The 19912-nt window shown below is 35.2% G+C and overlaps 1 protein-coding gene across 1 annotated transcript in view; it reads right to left on the reverse strand.

Moving 5' to 3' along the window:
• The window catches only part of MDFIC (MyoD family inhibitor domain containing), a 91631-nt gene that overhangs the window by 19250 nt on the left and 52469 nt on the right, over positions 1 to 19912 (reverse strand). Inside the window, exon 4 of the mRNA XM_050785143.1 lies at positions 14269 to 14544. Within this exon, the coding sequence (XP_050641100.1) occupies positions 14269 to 14544 (276 nt within the window). The remainder of the gene's footprint in view (positions 1 to 14268; positions 14545 to 19912) is intronic.

Here is a 19912-nt window from a genome sequence, read left to right on the forward strand (position 1 = left end):
GTTTTGGGAGTCAGGATGGGTCATCTTGGAATGTAATTAAAAAAACAGCAAATAGCTAAATAAGTATGTATTTTGAAAGAATAATAATCAATTCAAATACCATGAGAATCTAATTGAATCTGGAAAGAAAAAATCATTGTTGAAAAATCCCGGGTGTTTATGGAGATTTTTGGAGCTATTTCTTTTAAGCTATGTACTTATAACTCACAAACATATAGGCTAAGAATAAAACTAAAAAAAAATTAAAATATTATTATGGAAAATGTCATTAATCACTGCCATAGGGTTTCCATAAATGGTAGTTAATAATTGAATGAAATCATGTAAAATTTGCAAGTGAAACAGGTAAGGGGAGGGGAGGGAGAGAAAGTATGAAATAGAGAAATGAGAGAAAAGAGGAAGGAGAGATGAAGAAGAGACATGGGGAACAGAGACAGTCAGACAGAGATATGGAAGGTGTACTTTGGAGTAACAACCAAAATGAGATAACCAAAACTCTGGAAGTGGCAGGCTTGATCTGCAAAGGTAGATGCTCCTCCTACTAGAGCATAAAACAGTCACGCCCCTCGACATGAGTGGTACCCTTCTGTTCTTATTCCTTCGAAATCTTCTTTTTTAAAAACTTCATGTTCAAAATTAATTTTCCCCCAATATTAGCATACTCTATTCTTAAACATTTTGGTGTCAATTCAGCCAGGCAAACAACCGATATTTTAAGTATATATAGAGATGGAAGCACACAAAAAGAAATGGAAAGAATATAGTAACAAAACGTTGGGGGAAAAACAGGTAATTTATAAAGGCACCAAAGGCAATAATGAAAAATACAGAATATAGTATCGTAAGAAGTAGTTTCAGTTAATGACAAAGAATATAAATATAATCCATCTAAGCTTGAAATTTAGAATGTTCTCCATTCTGCAGATTTCCAAAAGATCATGCGGCATTTGGACATGAATTAAGGCATGCATTACCCATCAGTATATTTCTTTAGTCCAGCTGATTTAAATATACTCACTCTTCCACCCTCAACAATGCAACTCATTTTTCTAAATGGTAAAATATTTTAGCTAAAGTAAAATTCAGGCTAAAGCAAAATGCAAAATATAAAGAAAATATTTTTATTTAACATGAGCATCTGAGATAAGGTTTTACTATAGGTGGTTATCTCAAATAACTGAAGTTGAAAGCTATATTCAATGAATAATACTCTAATACTATTTTTCTCTATGAATACCCTTTATAAACTACAAGACACTCATGAGTCATTAGACAGTTTTTGTCAGAAAATTCAAACATCCGGCACAACCTGTATTTTTCCCCAAAACTTCCTCCTCTGAATTGTAGTATTATGCAGTGTCTAGTGCTATTATTGTAACTAAGAAATAATTTATTGAAATGGTTCTAAAATGAAATGGAAACTTTTAGTGTATTTTCCTCATCCCAAATGATAAAATATTTTCTTAGGTGGAAAGTCTCCAAAACTTGTAAAACTACTATGCCATATTCTACTGGTCATTTGAAAGAGCTCCATTTAAACAAATTGAAAGTGCCTCATGTGTGTAAGACACAGAAATGAAGGAGTCACTGTAAAAAACAGTGCTCTGCAGGCATGGGCCCTTTCTTTTCTCTTTTCCTTTCCTTTCCTTTTCTTTTCTTTTCTTTCTTCCTTCCTTCCTTCCTTCCTTCCTTCCTTCCTTCCTTCCTTCCTTCCTTCCTTCCTGTCTTTTCTTTCTTTCTTTTTTTTTTTTTTTCTATTTAGATGCAGGGTCATGCTTTCCCACTCTGTTGCCCAGCCTGGAGTGCAGAGGCACAACCATAACTCACCACAGCCTCAGGCTCCTGGATTCAAGGGATGCTCCTGTCTCCGCCTCCTAAGTGAAGTAGCTAGGACCACAGGCATGCAGCACCATGTCTGCATAATTTTCTTTTTTTTTTTTTTTTTCCTGTAGAGATGAGGTCCAGACTGGTCTCGAATTCCTAACCTCAAGCCATTCTCCCGCCTTGGCCCCCCAAAGTGCCAGGATTACAGATGTGAGCCACTGCCCTGGTGACCCTTTCTTTAAAATCTGAGAGAGATAAAACACACACACACACACACACACACACACACACACACACACACACACTCCCCTACAACACCACAGGGTACTTTGTAATGAATTTCCTCCCCTCTCACCTTCTCAAAAACATCATGCTCCTGCATCGTCAGTGTCTCCTCTCCTAGTTCATTACCAATAGCACTCAACCATGTACCCCATTTCTAAAAAAATTCACTTTTATATCCCAGACTTTTTACTTACTCCCCTTTTGGAAAACTCCTTGATAGAGTAATCCAGATTTGCAATTTTCAATTTTTCTTTTCATATTTTCTCTGGAATCCATCTCAATCAGACTCTATCCCCATCACAACACCAAAAGTATGAAGGTCACCAATGACTTCTACATGACAATTTCAATGGTCACTTCTCATTCATCTTACTGGATTTCTCAGTTGCTTTTGAAACATGATCACTCCATCTGTTTTAAAATACTTCCTTCATTTGGTTTCCAAGCTGCCCCTCTTTATCCCTGCTCCATTACTAGTTACTCATCCTCACTTTTTTGATGGTTTCTCTTTGTTTTCTACTGTCTGCATAATGGCCCAGGGCTCAGTTTTTGGAGTACCTTTGCACTTTATCTATGTTCTGGGCAAGAGTTCTTAATCCTGCATTCAAATTAGAATCATATAGGGAGCTTCTAAAGGATGCTGACACCTTGGATCTACTCCATTGCAAATGAATCATAATTGTTGATTTGTATTTTACTTCCTATTCCCTTTGCCCTAAAGCTTTTTCTCCAAATATCCAGAGGCCAGGGTTGAGAACCCCAGTTGCCAGTGGTCTCATCCACTGTACATTCTGTACCTTGAAAACTCACAAAACATATCTCAAGCTGCAGACCTTTCCTTTGAACTCCAGACTCCCTTATCCAAACACCTTGTCCACATCACCACTTGTACAGATAATGGGTATCTCAAATTCAATGTATTCAAAACCAAACATGACCTTCCTCCATGAACCAAACCCCATGCTTCCTATAGTCTTCTCATCTCAGTTAACGGCCACTCCATACTTTCAAATGCTCAGGCCCATAAACTTGGAGTCATCCTTAATCCCTGTCTTTCACACCAAAGTCTCATTCTTCAGCAAATCTTGTTCTGCCTTCAAAATACAGCCAAATGCAACATCTCGTCACCTCCATCACTGTCACCCCGATCCAATCCTATTACCTCCCACGTGAATCACAGCAATAGTATCACGGCAGGTCTCCCTTTTTTGGACCTTGTGTACCTGTAGTCCACTCTCAGCACAAAAGGCAAAGTGATGTTTAAAAATGGTAAGTCAGATCGTGTCGGCCATCTGCTCATAGCCTTATGCAGTTTTCCTACCTCAAAATTAAAAACATTACAATGGCTCATTAGGCACCTCATAATCTGGTCAGTTCGTAGAGATGTTTGATTTTAGATCTGAAATTATCCAATCTCTTCAGTTACCTTCAAGAATAACACAGTGCTAACAGGATCTTGTTGTCTGTCTTTAAAACTTTGCAGGGGGAAATAATAACTCTTGTCAGATTCTCAAAGAAGCCCGTATGATCAAAAATGATCAGAATCATTGTGTAAAAGATTATCACAATTAATCAAAACTCCTTTTTATTACAGATTAAGCTTTAACCTTTTCAAGCCTTTGTTTGTGATAGTGATTCAATGATGAGTAGGGCATACTAAAGCATAAATTTACTTTAAATATATTTTAAAATTAACCTACTGTTTTCCCATTTGTACGGATTTTGCAGTGGTTTCTTTACTTATCTTTTCTTCTCTTTAACTGCTTAACTATGTTTGTTTTACTTCTTACACTATACTATGTGTAAAAGCTATGACTAAATTCAATTAAGAGCCTTATGAACATAAAGTATAAGATGCTATTGATTTTCATCAATTTGTGATCCAAAACACAAAAGTCAGAGATTTGGAACTCAGAATCATAAGGCCCTATCCATCCCCTCCATTCAAACTCGATGAATGCTCATGGAATGAGGTAGGAGTAGGGATTTGAGAAAGGCTTTTTAATTACCAAAGGTTACATGTCCTCATACCAAATCATTCCATAGAGGTTACTCAGAAGTCTTCTAAAATTAATCAACCACATAACCCCTACACAGCAGAGCCATCGAGGTTAACAATTTGGTAAATGCTTCTCTGGTTGCTCAATTCTCTTGCTTTGACAATGTAAATGCATTCATTTAGTTCAGTGTATTAAACTATAGATCTAAAGTCTAAAGACACTATATGCTGGCTTGTCAAGAAGGTATCATTATTGCCTTCTCATAATTTCAAATGTTTCTTCTCTCCTGGATCTTTTCCAGCTGAATGTAAACATACTGAAATCGTTCCTATCTTAAAACAAAATAATACACACCAAACAAACAACCCTTATGGACTTGCACTTCTGCCCTGAATTTTGGCCTTTCTAGAACTGTTTTCATATTCCACAACCCACATCATTGTGGCTTCTCCATGAAAACGACTCTTAATAAGGTCACTAAATGATGTCCACGTTGTGGACTCTTATTAAGAGTCGACAACCAACAGAAATATTTCAGTGCTCATCTTACTGAACCTGTCATCAATATCTGGTACACCTTGATATAGTTCTCTTCCTCTTTTTAAAACATTCTTTCCCTGCCTCATGATATCATTCTCTCCAGTCTGTCTCTCCTCTCACATTTCTTGTTTCCTCTCAGCCAGATAATCATCCTCTTCTCTTTGCACTGTGACCTCTCCTCTAAGCTATCTTATCAGTATGGTCTTACTCTGACTTACTGCCTATCTGATATTACCTCTGGAGAAAAATCTGAACTTTCCATGGGATTGCCTCCCAAGCACACAAGCTGAACCCACACTCCCATCCCACCAAACTGGCTGGCCTCCAGTGATTGCTGAGTCACTCAGTTCTCAGCCATCTGACCTTTTCTCTGAAATCTCTACTTTAAAAAAACTCATCCAGATTTATAGTGAAATGTCTCCTCTATGAGAACAAATATAAATAAGTATATTTGCCTCTAAATTCCTTCTCTCCAGCTCCAATTGTATATTTCCAAGTGCATTTTGGAATTATCCTCTTGAATTATGTATAATCATACACAACTAAACAGATCTAAAACTCAACTCATGATCATCTCCAAACTACATTCAGCTATTCCTCCTAATTTCCTAATCTCTATTCAATTTCCAAACTAATTGAACTAAAATGTTAATGACAGTCCTGCTCAGAATAATACATACCTGACTGCTCTTTCAAGTCTACCCAGATTTAGCTCTGGACCTCATTTAATCCTGAAACTCTAAAGCAAGTCTTCAATTCCTCTATTGCCTGCCCTTGACACAGCTCTAGGGGTTGAATCCTTCACAAACAAACTTCCATCTCCAGCCTGGCTGCTGCACCTACATATTATGTTTGACCTAAAAAAATCACCTAACATTTCATCACTGTACTAAAAAACAAAACAAAACAAAACAAAACTTTGGTGCATTAATAGAGTCATAGGATTTATTCAATTCTTTCCATTATTCTGAAGCCTGGTTTCTAAATAGTCTCCTCATCCAACTACCCCGCACCCCAAAGCTTCCTGGCCAATCTATCTGTATCTCCATTGTTTTATTTCCTCTCCACCCATCTCCTGAGTGAATGCTGAGCTAATTTAGTTTGCTAGAGCAGTGACCTAAGATAGCTTGTCTACAAACCCAAAAAACCAACAGTGAAGTCCATACATAGCTGGTAGCTTCTAGCTCTTCTTTAAGATGGCCGATAAATTGTTGGTTATTACAAAAGAAGAGCTCTGGGGCTTGAGACATATTTTGAGTTATCTCTATGTTTCAATATTAAGTTATATATTTTTCAGAACCTTGAAATTTTTTATTTGCTCCTCACCAAATACATAGGTATGAGAACAAACTAGTTAACTTATTTTCCTAAACTCTAAAGAAAAGGTACTTAAATGTTTACTTTTGACCCTACAGAAACCTACAGAAACACTTACTATTTATAAATACTTCTGATGGATAATTGCTTTATTTTTTTTAAAAAAAACAGCTAATTAAAATATTTCAAGTAAACAAAAATTAATGATTTGTATGTGCAGAATAATTTATACTTTGATATAGTCAACTTTGATCATGCCTACTCTCCACACACACACTCCTCATTGTATTACTATTTTTCCATTTAATGTGTTGGCTGAGCAGTGACATTTCTTCAAGTCCTATTTTCCAAAGAACTAGCAAATATTGCATTGGAAAGGAGAATTCTAAACCTTTCGCCCACACCATTATTGTGACATGGGATGGAAGGCACTGTGCCTGAGAAAACAGAACATAACAAAACAAAACATCATCCAAGCAAATTAAATATTTTGAGGAATGCAGTGACATATCTTGCCAAAGTCACAGAAAATTTGTTTCTGGAAGCCCTGATTATAACTTTATGGTCATATCATGAGCTCCTATTATTATCTTTGCACTAAAATACTACTGTAGTACTTCTACAATTACAGGCAAAACGGAAAAGCTTTTTATGGGAAAAAATGAATATAAGACTTTACAATACTGTAGAAACTAACAGCAAACAACTCAATTTCTTTTCTTTTTCCTTTTATTATTATTTTTTGTATTTTTAGTAGAGACAGGATCTTACCATGTTGGCCAAGCTGGTCTCGAATTCTTGACCTCAGGTGATCCACCTGCCTCAGCCTCCCAAAGTGCTGGGATCACAGGTGTGAGCCACCACACCCGGCTCAAACAACTCAATTTCAATTTTACCTTTCTAATTTCTTTTCACAGCTTCAGGATTCAAGAACATATAGTTGTTTGAAACCCATATGGAATAGTGAGAAAAGTTGATGAGCTGGGAGGTAGGACCTCTGAGTTACAGTCCTCCCTCTGCTGGGTCTCTTTTTGTATTTCTTTTAGCTCAAATATTTGCCCTTCCTTTCATTCCTTCACATTCTCTCCCTTAAGGATTACAGCCATTCCTGTCCTTTCAACCACAATGTCTATGGAGTGATAAAGAAAAAGTCTAGTTCTCCAGTTGACACTCCTAACTCACTTTTTACTGAACTTGTATAAGCCAGGCACTAGGCTGGATGCGAAACATTAAAAAATAAGTAAGATGGAATCTTGCTTTCAATGAGATTACATTTTAATACAGAAAGGAAGATTAATAGATCAACTTCAGTACAATTTTGTGCCCCAAGCATGCTGTGGAGACCAAAAAAAAGGGGCAATTTGCCCAAAATGGGGCATCAGGAGATGATGACTAAGAGGAGTTCTGAAAAAAATATGTAGAGATTAAGAATGCAAAGAGTTATGAGACCATTCCAGGCTGAGGGGAGAGAAGAAACAAAGGCACTCAGCAGTTTCACCTGACCATGTGTACAGACATGTCTATGCATTACAGTGGAGGCACAATTCCAAGTGCAAGGAGTTAGACCTGGAGTTTGCAAACGGTGAAAGGAAGGGGAAATAGTGAGGTCAAGGAAAGATATTTTTACCATTTTACCAGTGATTCACAAGGAAGGAGGGGAAATCACTTTATGAGCTTTTCTAATTGTCCTGCCCAGTTCTGGTTAATCCCTTTTTAACGCTGTGTACCCTACACAGACTGTCTCCTGGAGAATCTTGGCTATACTCCTACTGGTGGGGAGTATGCACTATCCCTCTGGTATATTCTGAAAAACTGCTCTGCTATAAATGCAAGAGAAAATGCATCAAAAAGACAAAGAAGCGAAGCCTAAAAAGAAAACAAAGAAAGGTCATAGACCTCAGAAACCACAAAATAGCTTTAAAAAAAAGAAAGCAGATAAAGCCTGTAAAATACAAACTGGGTTTCAGTCCTTCCATAGGTCCAAATGTCTCCTGTATAGCTCATTAGCATCCCAAGCTCAACACCTCTAAAATCAATTAATCATTTCCTTTTTGATAACAGTTCATTATTAACGTACAAAAAAAACTGCAAAGATAATCAGGGTGCAGATGGTAGGGCACGTTAATACATAGCAGTATTGGCTACAGGTGAGAAAGCACCCTGATTCTATATAATTCCAACCATGGAATTTTTGTATTACAGAGAGAAAAGAAAACATAATTTTTCAAAAAAGTATATATGGGATATGATGTCCTTTAGATAAATCATACAGATCTGTGTGGTATTAATAGCTGCAGAAGAATGGGGCATCACAGGCTCCATAGAATGGTTCATTCCTACTCATCTAGTATTTTCTCTACTAATTTAGCTTTTCAGCAACAGCAAACTGTTTGTGGTTCTCTGAATAAATTCAGGAATTTACATAGAGGGGAGCAACACACACTGGGAACTTTCAGAGAAGGGGGTGGTGAGAGGACGAATAACCAGTGGGCACTAGGCTTAATACCTGGGGGATGAATAATCTGTACAACAAACCCTCATAACACATGTTTACTTATCTAACAAACCTTACTTATCAAACAAACAAAAAGAGGAGCGTGCGCGCGCACACACACACACACACACACAAAAAAAAAAAAAAAAAAAAAAAAAAAAAAGAAAAGAAAAAAAAAAGAAAAACAAAATCCTTTGGCTTTGAATGCTTCCCTCTATTCTCAACTCCCTAAACTATCTTTGTCTTGTCTTTCAGGTCCCCAGCCAGGCATTGACTTTTCCAAGAAGCTAACATTCCTGACCCCTCTATGAACCTTAATACTAATGATCATAACAGCAGCTAACACATATTGAACACTTCATCTGAGCCAGTCTGTATTCTAAGCACTAAGCAGTACCAATTCAAGGCTTCTTCATAACAATCCTATGAAGTAGGTACTAATAATATCCCCATTTTAGAGATGAGACACTGATGCAAAAAGAGGCTAAGTAACCTGCCTAAAGACACATCACTGGTGAGTAGCAAAGCCAATATTTGATCCCAATCAGGCTAGTTTCAGAGTCTGTCCTCTAATTACTACACCACACTGCTTCTATGTGATTAAAAATGAGATGACTGTAGTTACTTCCATCCACATAATGCTCTGCACTGTCTTGTTCAGCATTTAGGTTCAATGATATACTAGGACTGGATACATATTTCTCTATGCATACTAAATGTAGAATATCAAGTATGGAGTGTAAATTAACTATCAAAAATTCCTAAAAAGCATAAAATCTCTTTAAAAGTATTTTGCTAGAACTTAATTTTTACAGAACTATATAGATGTAACTGGCACATGTAAAACATATTAGGATTTACCATTCCTATGATAAGAAAAGTGTCTTTGAGTCTAATGAAAACCCTTGGCAATTTGAATATTATATGATACTAAATTATACTATAATTATTTCAAAGGTCAAGAATCTTAAACATTTAGTCTTAAAACTCTCCACCTGAGTGATGCAATCAGAAAATTAAAGTATGTATGAAAATATTTAATTATATAAAACAAGTAGAAATCTACAAATTTAATAACCTTTAAATAAAATGTGCAATTTTTTTCCCACATGGATTTTTTTCCTCCATTGCAAAAATGGAACTTTTTAAAAGAACATTTTTTTGTGTGTGACCATGAGCAAACATTTTATTTTCCAGGGCTGGTTTCAAGGAAGGGTAGGATAAAATGATTTGGAATAGAGTATTGTATTACTTACTAACTCATGAGAAACTCTATGATGCTTTTATGCTGGGCACCACTGTACAATTAAAAAAAAAAAAAAAAAATTGACTCAGATTCAATCCAGCCTTTTCAGGAATTCACAGTCTAGTAGGAAAAGGAAAACAGACAGCACAGGTGTGAGAGTTGTTTTTAAAACTGTGGTAAGAAGGGCTTTAAGAGGCAAATGTATACTAAGAAGAAGATCCCTGCTTGGTCCACAGCTGTAACTTTAGTCACACAAAATAGCACAGAGGTTAGGAACATGGACTGTGGAACCAGAATTTTGAGTTTGAGTCTCAATTTTACCATGTACCAGTTGCCTTTGGTGGTTTCCTTTAACTTCTCTGTGCCTCGGTTTCCTCATTCATAATTAGATACTTTCATAGAATTCATAGAATTGCAGTGTTGTTGCAAGGACTAGATAAGTTCATGTGAGAGAAGCAAGTAGCACATAGAAGGCACTCTAATAATATGAATCAACATCGCTTAAAAAGTACCTGATGGGGAGGCTGAGGTGGGTGGATCACCTGAGGTCAGGAGTTCAAGACCAGCCTGGCCAACAGGGTGAAATCCCATCTCTACTAAAAATACAAAAAAGTTAGCTAGGCTTGATGGTGGGCACCTGTAATTCCAGCTACTCAGGAGGCTGGGGCAGGAGAATCGCCTGAATCTGGGCGGCAGAGGTTTCAGTGAGCTGAGATCACACCATTGCCCTTCAGCCTGGGCAACAGAGTAAGACGCCGCCTCAAAAAAAAAAAAAAAAAAAAAAAAAAGGACCTGATGAAGTGCAGCCTTCTTTGTTCTCAGGCTTTGGGACATTGGGACATTCACAGTTAAAGACATGTTAAAACATCTTGCCAACCCCCCACAGACCCAATTATGGCTGGTTCAAACCTTACCTCTGTATAAGCAATGGATCATGTCTTAGCAGAGTTTTTGCTATCCTGCTTAGAAAATAAGCCCTTAGTGTTCTTAATCAAACACTAGAAAATTTGTAAATATTTTATTCCATTATCTGAACCAAAAAAAAAGTTATTCCAGTTGTTGATATAATTTGTATGCAGTACAAAAATCACAACCACAAGCACCATGTACCCAGACAAACAAAACATTGTCGAAGTGGGCATGATTAGCTGCTTTGAGAATTTCAGTTAATATTATTTTGCTACTTGTTTGCTCATTTGCCCTTGGAAGAACAGGCATAGAAGATGACGATTTAACAAAAATGTGAAGCAGAACAGTCATAAAACTGAGAAAAGCCTTGTGCTATGGTTTGAATGTCACCTCTCCAAAACTCAGATGTTGAAACGTCATGGCCAGTGTGATGGTATTAAGAGGTCAATCCTTTAAGAGGTGATTTGGCCATAAGGGCTTCTCCCTCATTAATGAGATTGAGGCCATTATAAAGAGGCTTCATGCAGTTTTTGATCTCTTGCCCTTCTGCTTTCTGCCATGTGAGAACACAGTGCTCCTCCCTTTCCAAGGATGTAGCAACAAGGCATCATCTTAGAAGCAGAGAATGGTCATCACCAGAAAACCTAACCTGCCAGCACCTTGATCTTGCTCTTCCCAGCCTCCAGAACTGAGAGAAAATAAACTTCTGATCTTTATCAAATACACAGTCTCAGATGTTTTATTTATTTATTTACTTTAGAGACGGGGTCTCTGTCACCCAGGCTGGAATATAGTGGCACAATCACAGTTCACTGTAATCTCAAACTCCTGGGCTCAAATGATCCTCCCACTTCAGTCTCCTGAGTAGTTAAGACCACAGATGCATGCCACTGTGCCCAGCTATATTTTTTTTTCTTTTTTGTAGAGATGAGATCTTGCTATGTAGCCAGGCTGGTCTTGAACTCCTGGTCTCATACGATCCTCCGCAATGGCCCTTTCAAAGTGCTGGGATTACAGGTATGAGCCAACCTGACCAACCTTTAGTCTCAGGTATTTTGTTACAGCAGCACAAATAGACTAAGATACCTAGCCACTAAATCTCCTCATTCTTATTGCTTTATAAAAAATCATTTCCATCCACTTTTATTTGCACAATAAATCATGCCGCCTATTCAAGGCCTACTGTTCTGACATATGTGCCTCCTGAAATTCAGGTGCTATTTCTGTTCACCACAACTGTTTCTGCCACTGCCCCACTCTGCACATCAGGTTTTAGGTGTTTCCTCAACAAGAGATCACATATTCTATATAGCAAGAGATCTATCCTGAGAGTAAAGCAAGTGCTGTAAAAAGAGACTCATAGAATCTTGGAACCAAACTTAATTTTTAAAATTATCTAATCCAAATCTTTCATTTCACAGAAAAAGCAGGCCCATAGAAACTCAAGTACCCCAACAAGCTGGTGGCAGAATTGAGAATGTTTTTCCTTTTAATTTGCCATCTACCACTTCTGTGGATTTTTTGTTTTGGTTTGATTTTGATTTTTATTACAGTACATTGCCAGAGAATAAACATAACTTCAAAACTGATAGTCAGAAGAAACACAAAATTTTAGGGCACAACCTTAAATAGTGACAAATCATGAAGACATAGAACTTTGAGAAAAATATGGACAATGGAATTTTAATCTAGACTCAAGCAATCACAATAAAACAAACCTATACTTGTCTAAATTCTACGGTCTTACAATGAAGATATGGATAAGACTTTGCAAAATATATTTATACATTTAAATTTGTATTTTATGTTCCTCTTTTCCCCAATCCAATCTGGAACATATTTTGTGATAAAAGCAGATTACACAGATTACAAGGGACTTCCCTTATCCAGAGCTCTGTGGTAGGCCATAAGTGTGAATGTGAGCATGAGAGGAGAAGAGAAAGAAAAAGAAAAAGAGGGAGGGAAGAGGGAGAAGGAAGGAGAAGGGAGAGAAAGAGGAAGAGTAAAACTATATCGCATTCATATACTGATGATTTTCTTCCTCCTTCATATGTTACTTATGAAGCTGCATTCCTACATTACAAATAAATTCAGACATGGTATTAAAGGCAAGCAATAATAAAAAATTTTATAAACAATCCATAAGCTATTTCAAGTTAGGATTGATATGCAAATGTTACCATTCTTTAATACAAAAATAAGTAAATATCAAATGCAAAATAAGAGGTTAGGGACATAATAAGTAAATTCAAATGTATAAAACAAGTAGATTTCAATTGCATTCAATTATTTCACCCAATCACCTAGAAGCGAAGATCCTCTAAAGAAAATTGCATTGCCTTCCCAACTCCTTGGAGAGCCAGTTTAGTTAACAGCCTACCTATGCTTCAGAGATGACCATGCAGCTTACATGTCAAACTCATTTTAAAGTGTCAATCAAGTCCCTTTCAATCTAATTAGTTTGGAAAGTAGTGTCACTGACCTGGAACTATGCAGACCACTTATTATCATATCATTTGATCAACCTAACACTTTATCTCAGTTGAGTTTGAGACACCTGTAGCCAAAATGTAATATCCTTTCTCCCACTCATTACTGGTAATTCTCAATACAATTTCCTATTTACAACTCAATTTGTCTCTATGAATAAGCATGACCAACTTCAGAGGCATTCCACAGAATTTCTCTTACTTAAGATTTCATAGCAAAATAGAAAGGAAAAGGGAATAAGGAGAAATATATGTATATCAGATACATATAACAGATTCAAGACTTTAGACATCCAATAACTGCTAAAAGGAGAAAGGAGGAAAACCAGAGGACCGTGGATACATGGAAAGAAATTCAGATCCTTAAATATAGGAGGAGATTTTTATTTTTTAAATGTAATACAATGACTTATATAAAGGGAGTCTGTTTTAATTATCACCATGTGCAATTTGTTTAATAAAGAAAAACTTTCTCAGGTTCATAGTATTTAACCTGTTTTTAACCCAGCCAAGGGCAGGATGAGATATAACTAGTTCCTCAGGGGACAGAGAACACAGCCAAGTGCCTCTAAAGGAGGAGCTGAAGACCAGACCAGTGAGGCTGGAATGGGATGGGAATGAAGATGGTTGAGGTGCTGACCAACATGGCGGCTGGAAGATGCTGGTCAATCAAGCAACAGAAATCACCTGGCCTATTCCCTGGCAAGAGCATGAAAGTTACCTAATCTTTCTCTCATTTTAGCTTTGTCTATTTAAGGACTGATTTGCAAGACAAAAATACAAGCAGGTAATCTTATCTCTGAACTATAGAATAACATATTGCATCAGGGAGAGATAAAAATACACACATACACTCATGTATGCCATCAAAATGTTGTATTTATATTTTTAAATGTGGCATTAAAAAAAGAAGTATAGCAGTTATATTTAAAGTAATGACTATTCACTCTAGAAGACGATTATCTAAAAGCAGGATGTCAGCTGCCACTGCTTCCTTTTCTATCTTGTGCTTTCCTTTGGGGAAGTTAATCTGCATTTTACCAAAATTCCTGTTTGTCTGAAGGATAAGCAAGATTCTTCAATTATATTTGCTTGATCAAATAATTACCAGGAAATATTATTTTACATCTGGTCAAATAAAATCTACATATATCTCAAACTTACCTTCAGGTGAAGAGCCTGTCTTTTGGGAAAAGACAGCATTTACTTTGCTCTTCTTACTGATATCGCTGTTTACAGACAAGCTGGACTGAATTTTTCTATGCATTTTTTGCGAAACAGGTGCTGAAAGTTTGCGATTATCTGCAGATCCGTGTTTGGCCCCATGGTGAATTCCATTTCCATTGCTCAGACCTGTGTGGCCATTCTTTATCTTGCCTATTTCCTCATCACTCGACACCTGTGCTGAAGTCTGAAGCTGAGGCAAGCGCTGAGGTTGGGCTAAATTAAAAACAGGAAAAAGTCAGCCAGTTAAAGAAAAAGAAATTAATATTTTAAAATAATGAAAATACATTCAGTAGCAGAGATTTGGGGTTTTACCCATGATATTAACACTGAAGAGGCAACAAAGAAGAGAAAGAAAAATACTAACATAGACATAGAGAAAGTATAATTTACTAAAACAGAAAATGGGAACAGGGTCGTCAAAAGTGGGTTTGTGCAAGGATATAAAAAGTAGACCAGAGAAATACTGTTTTGGGAGGTTTTAAAGAAAATTTAAGTTAGAAATCTGAAAAGGTAATTTAAGACTCATTCAGAGAATGCTGATTGTTTTCTATGTGCTGAGCCCTCTTTGTGCATAGACACAACAGTGTTATTTCAATACTACTACTAATAACAAACTACTCAATTGTCTTTTCAAATAAAAGGAAAGAAATGATAAGTTCTGGTATTCAAAGCTGAACAATACAAAGAAAAATACGGTGTTTTTAAAAAAAATCCCATTGTGAATCCTGCAGAAAAAAATCTTTTCTATATTTATTCTTTAATTTGATTTTGAAATAAACCAGTTATGAAAAGTTAGGAATACAAGATAATTTCTTTAATAAAACATATCTACCAAAATTAAATGTCAGGACTTTAGAAGTACATCAAATGCCCATTCTTACGTGACTTATGTAACATTATGCAGAAGATCATAGTACAAGCAATAAACAAGACAAAGAAATGTAATAGGTCTGACTTCTAGAAGGAATATACAAAATTTTTGAGCTGTGCACAGAGTTGAATGTTCTGGGGAACATTCAAATATATAGTATACATATAATCTAAGTTTAAGACTATAAATACTGAAAGTCTAAAAATGTAGCAAGACTGATACACAACCATACAAAATCAACAATGCTCCTGTAAGCAGACAGTAAAACCAATTAAAAAATATACAAGAAAAACAACTCTTCACAATAACAAAAAAAGAAAAGAACAAGCCAACAAACAAAAAAAGACGCTATATGTATCTTGGAATTAAACTAGAAAAAAATGGACAGAGGTTTTATGGCAAAAATTACAAAACACTACTGAAATGCATAGAAGAAACCCAAATAGGTGGAGAGAACATAAATATGTTAATTATGTTAATTCTCCCCAATTTATTATTTAATGCCATTTCCATAACATTTCCAACAGGCTTGTTTATGGAACTTGACAAGCTGATCCAAAAATGTATATGGAAGAGTAATCAAGAAGGACCAAGGAAATTTTAAGAAGAAAAAGAGGGTTGTAGGATTTGACGTATGAGCCATTTCTATCACAGTACCTAAAGCAGTACGGCATTGGACCAGGCATAGACATACAAGCCAATGAAGCTTATGAAATTATTAAGCCCCAAATATGGGACTCATATATTAATATAAGGTAGACATGCACACACCTACATATTTGGGTACAATAAATTAACATGCATAATTACATTATTATATAAATTAATATAATTATATCAATATAAATATTAATGTTTTAATCAATATAATCTAAGTAATTATGTTGATTATATATATTTATATAACATATAAAATATATAAATAAAATATAATTAATTATATAAATATTAATATTTATACAATTAATATTTGGGTATCGTATGCTTAATATAATTAGTACATGTAAATTCCAAATTTATTAAATGCCCATATATAAAAAAACAAAACTTTTTATTTAAAGAGTAAATAGAAGAGACTGTTTTAATAGCATAACCACAAACAAATATGATTTTTTAGACAATGAATCATAAAACAAATGTGAATATTCACCTCTTGTGTTGTGTTGTCCAACATTTCCGGTTACACGCATGGAGTTACGTAAATTCCTCTACAACATCCCTAGGCTACTCTGGAGCTAGAGGACAAGGATGTGACCTACATTCTGCCAAACAGAAGTGTGGCTTGCATTTGGAAGTGATCAATGCAAGCTGTTAGCCACACCAGGGTGGTGGAGCCTCTCAACACAGGGAGTGAAGAGGTATTTGTTGATTTTAGCAGTGAGGGAAAACTTATGGTGTCCACCTCCTAGCAAAGAGTGGCCTAGTGCTACAGCAGTGGGGTTTTCAATAGAAAAGCCCTACTGAATGGATGGACATGATCCTTAGCTGTATAACTCTGAGATTATCTATGTGCTGCTAATAAATTTATTTTCTATTTAAATTAGCCAAGATTTTTGCAGCTAAAAGCCCTGATGCCCCCCAAAAGTTATCTGTTTACATTAAGTATTAAAATCATCATTTACCTTCATTATATAAATTTTAAGCAAAGTTATATATCACAGCTTTTCAGCAAAAAACACGAGCAACAACAAAAAACATTCATGTGAAAATTGTACTGTTATACTTCCCTGAAATTTAAAAATCTAAAACTCACTGTTTTAATTAGTCTTTTTTTCTGTTCATGATTATGAGCAATTATGAAATGTAAATTACAAAAGACTATGAAGAACTGTTCCACTTGGAAAAGTATTGCATGTAAGGATGTAACAGTTATACATTGGGTTGATAAATGTGCTAAAGAGGACTTATTATCGTTGGGGTCTACATAAGACTTGAAGCATTTTTCAGAAAAAAAAAACAGTTTGCCTCTGAGTAAGTCTTTAGTAAGCCATTGTTTACTTCAATTCTTTTTCCTACATCCTATGTATTGTGAAGAAAAACACCTTAACATGTCAAAATATTCTACTCATTTACTAGCATATTTTAAGAAAAATGATGGATTTTTTTTACCTAAATGCATACTTTCATACCAAGTCTATTAACATTAATATCTGATTTATAAAAACTAATATAGGACATCCTGTTATAGTTTTTCAGTTCTTTACTGATAAAGAGGAATAATAGTCTAAAAGTAAACATCTGTTCAGCAGTTATATATGCCCTTTTCATAACTAAAATCTACACAGCATCTGTAAAAGGATTTCTTACGGGTGTGCAATGGTTTGATTTAGAGATGAATTTGCTGCTTCTGTAACTTCTTGTATCAACTAGAATGACATGCTAATGACTGCTATTGAACATAAAGCTAGTTATGCATATGTACTTTAAAAGATGCCAAAAAAGACAGTTAAACCTAATTTGGTGTTATTTTCAGAGCACTTTCCAGTAATCTCACCAAATAAATGGAATGTTTTCGGCCACTTTTTCCTCTGGAAAGAATATTTCAAGCAATCTGAGAGCTTGATTGAGTTGAAATGGCATTGACCAAAGCTGGAGAGACTCCTTGTCAATCAAAAACGTCCTGTCATATTTCATAATTCAAAATAAATTTAGAATTACTATGCAATAAATATTTTTCATAAATAAAAATAAGAGTGGTAAAAGACACTTGTATCCTGGCTACCAAATTCTAAAATTGACATATGTGACCTTTCTCTGCTACCAAAATTGACTATTTGCAAATTACTAGGTATGGCTGGAGTGATATTCTCACGTATGCTTAATGATTTATCTATATTTCAATCTTCAAAATGATATCCATTTCTGTTGGCAGATAAACAGCAGTACATTATTTTTGTTTCACTGTCACCTAATTATTTTCACTATAGTTTGGATTATGATCAGATAACCAAGCATTATCCCTTTACACCAGTTTTTCTAACATTAAAATATTTCTTAGTTGAATGATTTTGCCAGATGTGTGTATTGTGTAAGTCAAATCAAAACTGGATAAGCCTTAAATACATTAGCTATCTCAACAGAAATTAAATTTAACTTTATTGATAATTATTTATGGATGTGACTTGAATCTTATGGTAAAATTGCAGTTAAAACCAAGTAGGAAACATGATTTTATTTTCAAATAAAGAACAAAAACGCCTGACTGATTAAACCACAACAACTTGGCTTTAAACAGATTTCCTTCCTTATTGTGTCAAAGTTGTGTATGGCTTTAAAAAAAAAAAAACAACACACGCTAATATGGAAACGACACAATGCTTCTTAAAACACAAGTGATGCCTAGGGACCCTCGCTCTCCCTTTAATGATCCACTGCTCTCATTCAGCTGTCTTTCTTTTTTCAAATCTTTACATATGTGACAGCTCTCAAAAGTAGACCATAGACCATCTGGCATTTTTCAGAGGTGTAACTTGTGCAAATTCAGCTCTATTGGGAGCGCACTGCTATCTTCTGCCTGCGTTATAAAGGGACAATAGAATGTAGAACTTATGAGTTGTTTTGAATTATTCATTTTTTTGCCTGTATATTCAAGAAATTTTACAAACTCTGCATTTTGTACTACATAATCACATGCGTTAAAGGTACAAAGAAACTTTTTGACACCTCTTTTCTACAGAAAGCTGGCATTTTGTTTGATATGTGAACATTCAGCATCTGTTATATCATTCTAAACAGGATGGGTACTTCTACAAAAGACCCCATTTTAAATTTACTCCATAATACTAGCAAAAAAAAAAAGTATTCTTGATATTCAGTAATGAATGCAATACACATCAAAATTTCAAATACCACTTATAAGAACATTCAGCGTCTTCAAACCTGGATAGCATTGGTCATCCGCTTAGCATATGTGTAAAGACGTTTTTTAAAAAAATCATTGCTGACACAATACAGCATGATTGTAATTTTAATATCCATGATGAATAGTTACAAATGTCTTAAGAAATACTGCGCTTTCTAGGTTCAAATGTTTTCAATCAGGAAGGAAACCAATAAAATTAGGTCTAGTGATTTTCAATAAGAATAATAAATATGGGAGTAAATGAGTCAATAGCATGAACTTCTTTTGATAATTTAAAAAAAAAACTGGTGATATTGTAGCTAGTAATAACTATACTGGAAACCACAGCTGCTGGAGTGGCAATATAAAGCAACATTTTGCTATAGCGTATAATCTATTAGTATGTGCAAATCATCTTCAGCCACTGGTCTCTTTACACAAGTCAGATTTAATAAAATTAAAAAGAATTCTCATGCTATTCAGCTTAAATGGTTGTTGTACACATAAAAAAAATCAAAATTAAATGCTCAGGATGTAAAATTGTTAATAACAAAATGGTCAATGTAGAATATGGAGGGAGAAAATGACTTGGTGTAAATCTAAATGATTTTTCCCAGAGATGGCAACAAAGCTTTTACTGATACCCATGACTTTGCTACTCCATAGTCACAATGGGACAAATACATACACAGATAGTAGAAGATATATATATATATATATATATATATATATATATATATATATATATATATGATATGCACAGATATACAACAGCTTTAAAAGGAAGATGAAAAGTTACTTCTATATGCACTAATATGATAAAAACTATTTTACATTTTTATTGCAATATAGTGTGAATTTAGGCTAAA

The sequence above is a fragment of the Macaca thibetana genome, chromosome 3 (assembly GCF_024542745.1).
Source record: "Macaca thibetana thibetana isolate TM-01 chromosome 3, ASM2454274v1, whole genome shotgun sequence".
In the NCBI taxonomy this organism is placed as follows: domain Eukaryota; kingdom Metazoa; phylum Chordata; class Mammalia; order Primates; family Cercopithecidae; genus Macaca; species Macaca thibetana.